Genomic DNA, 5,000 nt, shown 5'->3' with positions numbered 1-5,000 from the left:
TGTGTGTGTGTGTGTGTGTGTGTGTGTGTGTGTGTGTGAGAGAAAGATAGAGAGAGAGAGAGATTGCAAGAGAAAGAGAGGGGTGGGGGTGCGAGAAGAAAAGGGGGAGGAGAAAAGGGGGGAGTGAGAGTGTGAGACAGGGAAAGGGAGAGGGGGGATATAGTGTTGGGGTGGAGGAGAGAGGGAGAGATAAAGAGAGGAAGAGAGAGAGAAAGGGAGGGATAAAGAGAGGAAGAGATAGAGAGAGGGATAGATAAAGAGAGGAAGACATAGAGAGAGAGAGAGAGAGAGAGAGAGAGAGAGAGAGAGAGGGAGAGAGAGTGACTCATTGACTTCTGCTGTTTGAGGATGTACATGCAAATGGGAGTCTGTTTACAAGCAGGGTCTGTTCAGCACAGCCAAACCCTCTCCCTCCCCATCTCCCTCTCTGTCTTTCCTCTCTCACATCTCTGTTCCCTCCCCCCCCCTCTCTCTCTCCCCACTCTCTCCTTCCCTCCTGTCCTCCCTTCATCTCTGTCGCTCACCCTCCCTTCAGCGCTCTCTCCTTTCCCCCAGCGCAGGAGTTTGGAGTTGTCTGTTCTGATGAGGGAGATGGGCGCAGGAGAGCACTGAGTTAAAGCAGGGAGACAACTAGGCCATCTGCCTGCAGGCTCCCACTGCATGTCTGTGTGTGTGTGTGTGTGTGTGTCTTCACAATAATGTGTGTGTGTGTCTTCACAATAATGTGTGTGTGTGTCCGCCCATTAGTTTGAGAGTGCACTTGTGCATAATGTGTGACCGCACAATAATACGTGTGTTAGAGTGTGCCTGCGTATGTGTTTGTGTGTGTGTGTGAGTATCTGTAAGTGATAGTTTGCACACACGTGTGTGCACAAGTTGTGTCTGCGTATGTGTGTGGGTGTGAGTACGATTAGTCGGCGTTCCCGGTTTTTCCGTCTCCATGGATACTCCCGTCAGTGTGTCAGTTGTGTAGGCCCTCCCTCTAAACCAGACACAACCACAGAAGAACAGCTGCTCACTTCCTCCCTGCTGCCCTGCATGTGCTCCTCTGGGTGCACATGTGAGCCTGTGTGTGTGCGCGTTCTGATGAAGAGCGTGTGTATTCTGTGTGTGTGTGTGTGTGTGTGTGTTGTCGATTGTGTAAGCATTCTGCTGATGGGTGGGTATGTCTAGGTGTTTGGAATAGGATTTAGGTTATGTGCGTGCTTAAATTGTATACAGGTGTATGTGTGTGTTTGCGTGTGAGAGGGCGTGTGTGTGGACATGTGTGTGTGTTCTGTATGTGTGTGTTTCTGAGAGTGTGTGTGCTCTCAGTAGATGTAGGTTGTATGCATTATGCAGACCTAGGGGAGGTTACTATAAATAATCCAGGCTTTGCTGGCTGCAGTGTGTTCACTGGTGGAATAATCTATCTGACACCAAAGAGGAAAAGAGAGGGAGAGAGGGAGAGAGAGGAAGACATAGATAGAGAGGGAGTGGGGGAGAAAGGCAGGGTGAAAGGGAGGGAGGATGAAGGAAGAATAGAGGGAGAAAGGGAGAGAGAGAGAGAGAGGAGGGGATGGAGAACAGGAGAGAGATAGGTATGAGGAAGGGAAGAAGAGGGAGAAAAGAGAACAGAATTACAGAAATAATGGAGGCAGAGACAAAGAGAAAGTGAAAGGTCAGAGAGAAAGAGAGAGTTCAGCTATTTACATGGCCATTCCTTTCATTTGGAGCTACCCAACAGAAACCCACTGATCAGGCCCCATAGCTCCTGGCTGTAGAATTGGCCTTTGAATTTCTAGGGTGGATGAGTGTGTGTGTGTGTGTGCATGTGTGTGTGTGTGCATGTGTGTGTGAGTGTATGTGTGTGTACGTATGTGTGTATGAGTTAACGTGTGTGTGGGTGAGTGCATGTGTGTGTGAGTGTATGTGTGTGTGTATGTATGTGTGTGTGAGTTAACGTGTGTGTGTGTGTGAGTGTATGTGTGTGTGTTAGTCTGCTTGTACAAAGCAGGTGAGAGCAGGAAGCACTGAGCATGTGCTGTAAAACTCCATGGCAACCACAGGCTAATAAAAGAACAACAGTGTCTGCCGTTTCTCTCTCTCTGTATCTCTCTTTATGTCTTCATCTCTCTTGGTCTCTCCGCCCCTCCCCCAGGTGATGGAGGTGAAAGGTCAGATGATCCATGTCCCAGAGTCGTGCTCACTCATGTTCCTGGGCTCACCGCGCGTCGACAAGCTGGAGGAGCTGATGGGCCGAGGGCTCCACCTATCAGATATCCCCATCCACGACGCCACGCGTGATGTCATCCTGGTCGGGGAGCAAGCCAAGGCCCAGGACGGCCTCAAGAAGAGGATGGACAAACTGAAGGTACACACACACACACACACACACACTATTACACACATACACAAGCACTCAGTTAAACACAAGCACACTGATACGAAACACACACACACAGAAACACACATGCACACACACATTCACCTATACACACACACACACACACACACACACACACAGTAACTGTCCTCTCTCCTACCAGGCCACTCTGGAGAAAACCCACCAGGCTCTGGAGGAGGAGAAACGTAGGACAGTGGACCTCCTCTACTCCATCTTCCCCGGGGACGTGGCCCAGAAGCTGTGGCAGGGCCAGCACGTTCCAGCCAGGAAGTTTGACGACGTCACCATGCTGTTCTCCGACATCGTGGGCTTCACGGCCGTGTGTGCCCAGTGCACGCCCATGCAGGTCATCTCCATGCTCAACGAGCTGTACACGCGCTTCGACTACCAGTGTGGCATACTGGACGTGTACAAGGTACACACACGCTCACACTCCAGATACACGCGCGCACGCACTTCATTGTTGTGTTGGGGGTGACGTTTCCTGATGTAGATGTTGTTGGCTGGTCTGTGGGTTTGTGTGAGAGAGGAAGAGAATGTGTGTGTGTGTGTGTGTGTGTGTGTGTGTAAGAGAGAGAGAGAGAGAGAGAGAGAGAGAGAGAGAGAGAGAGAGGGTGGGTGACTGTGTGCGCGTGTAAGAGAGTAAATGGGTGTGCAAGTGTGTGTGCCTTGTGGAAAAACACAGTGATTAATGTCTAATGTTGCCAGGCTTAACGAGTGTGTGTCAATACTGCTTGTCTGACAGAGTGGCTTTGGAGGATGGGCCAACATATCCATTAACATCCTCTGCTCCATCCATCCATCTCCTTTCCACTCCTCAGTCCCCCCATCCCTATCTCCAGCTGGGCCGTACACCCAACACTTCCTCCATCCATCCCTTTTTAAGCCCTCACTTACTGCCTCCATCCCTGCACCGCACCATCCCACTCTCCATCCATCCATACAATCCATCCATCTGTCTATCACTCCACTGGCCTCTCAAACCTCGTCTAGCACTGGGATTTGAGTCAGCACAGAGAATGGGCAGGGACAGCACCTCTCTCTCTCTCTCTCTCTCTCTCTCCCCTCTCCCTCACTCTTGCACTCATTTTCTCCCTCTCCTGCTTTAAGGGGTAGGAGACAGAGAGGGTCAGAGAGAGAGAGAGAAAGAAGGTGGGAGAGGCAGAGAGATTGATGTAGGATAGAGAGAGAGAGATGGAAAGGATGGAGGGACAAAGTTGGAGGGAGAAAGAGAGGAAGAAAGGCAGAGAGGGGGAAGGAGAGGGGCAGAGGTAGAGAGCGAGAGAAAGGGGGATTATGGGGGATGTGGTGAGGAACCCATAGGTTGCTGTTGTCATGGTTACTCTGTTTAAATTGCATGTACTGGTGGCTAAGAGAGTTGAGGTTCTGGTTGTTAGCCTGTTATGGTGTGTGTGTGTGTGTGTGCGTGTGTGTGTGTGTGTGTGATTGCTTGGAACCCTGTCATGTTTTTTAACATGATAGAAATCTGTCATCCCAAGTCAAGTGAAACGCTCACAGCTTCACAGCTGCATGTCAGGCAGCATCACAGATAATTATCACTGACACACACGCACACACACACACACACGCACACGCACACACACGCACACACACACGCACACGCACACACACGCACACGCACACACACGCACACACACACCTGTAAAAGGTGTAAATGTTGCTTGCTATCTCCCCCGCTTCTCCAATCCCCACTCAGATTGAAACGATAGGTGACGCCTACTGTGTGGCTGGAGGGCTCCATCGGAAGATTGACAGCCACGCCAAACCGATCGCACTCATGGCCCTGAAGATGATGGAGCTGTCGGAGGAGGTGCTCACGCCCGACGGCAAGCCCATCAAGGTGAGCCTTCTCTGGGCACGGTGGCCTGCTAGGCTGGGGGGCTGGAGGTTTGGAGAGGTCTAGAGGTTTGGAGGTCTGGAGGGGGGTGGAGGTCTGGAGGGGGCTGGAGGTCTGGAAGTCTGGAGGGGGCTGGTGGTCTGGAGGTCTGGAGGGGGCTGGAGGTCTGGAGGGGGCTGGAGGTCTGGAAGTCTGGAGGGGGCTGGAGGTCTGGAGGGGGCTGGAGGTCTGGAAGTCTGGAGGGGGCTGGAAGTCTGGAGGGGGCTGGAGGTCTGGAGGGGGCTGGAGGTCTGGAAGTCTGGAGGGGGCTGGAAGTCTGGAGGGGGCTGGAGGTCTGGAGGGGGCTGGAGGTCTGGAAGTCTGGAGGGGGCTGGAGGTCTGGAGGGGGCTGGAGGTCTGGAAGTCTGGAGGGGGCTGGAGGTCTGGAGGGGGGCTGGAGGTCTGGAAGTCTGGAGGGGGCTGGAGGTCTGGAGGGGGATGGTGGAATGGAGGGGGCTGGAAGAGCTCATTCACTCAGTGCTCTCTCTATTTCTTTGCTTCTTATTTTTGTCCATAGTTTTTTGTTTGTCCGTTTTCTTGCTCCACTCCACTGCTGTGCTTTATCTTTTTCTGACCGAGACTGTGTGTGTGTGTGTGTGTGTAGTATTGAGTGTGTGTGTGTAGTATTTAAAGGCTCATCTGTGTTTTCGCCATGGGATGATTGACATGTTCATCATGCACCGGTTGTCAAGGCAATGCAAAGGGGAAATGTAGACG

The 5,000-nt window shown here is 52.1% G+C and overlaps 1 protein-coding gene across 1 annotated transcript in view; it reads left to right on the top strand.

Annotated features, from left to right (window-relative positions):
* gucy1a2 (guanylate cyclase 1, soluble, alpha 2) overlaps positions 1-5,000 on the top strand; it is a 21,983-nt gene that overhangs the window by 11,482 nt on the left and 5,501 nt on the right. Inside the window, exons 5-7 of the mRNA XM_067245681.1 lie at positions 2,141-2,353; positions 2,529-2,801; positions 4,104-4,247. Of these exons, the coding sequence (XP_067101782.1) occupies positions 2,141-2,353; positions 2,529-2,801; positions 4,104-4,247 (630 nt within the window). The remainder of the gene's footprint in view (positions 1-2,140; positions 2,354-2,528; positions 2,802-4,103; positions 4,248-5,000) is intronic.

This window comes from Osmerus mordax, chromosome 11, assembly GCF_038355195.1.
Source record: "Osmerus mordax isolate fOsmMor3 chromosome 11, fOsmMor3.pri, whole genome shotgun sequence".
NCBI lineage: Eukaryota > Metazoa > Chordata > Actinopteri > Osmeriformes > Osmeridae > Osmerus > Osmerus mordax.
This window is presented reverse-complemented; position numbering and strand designations above follow the sequence as displayed.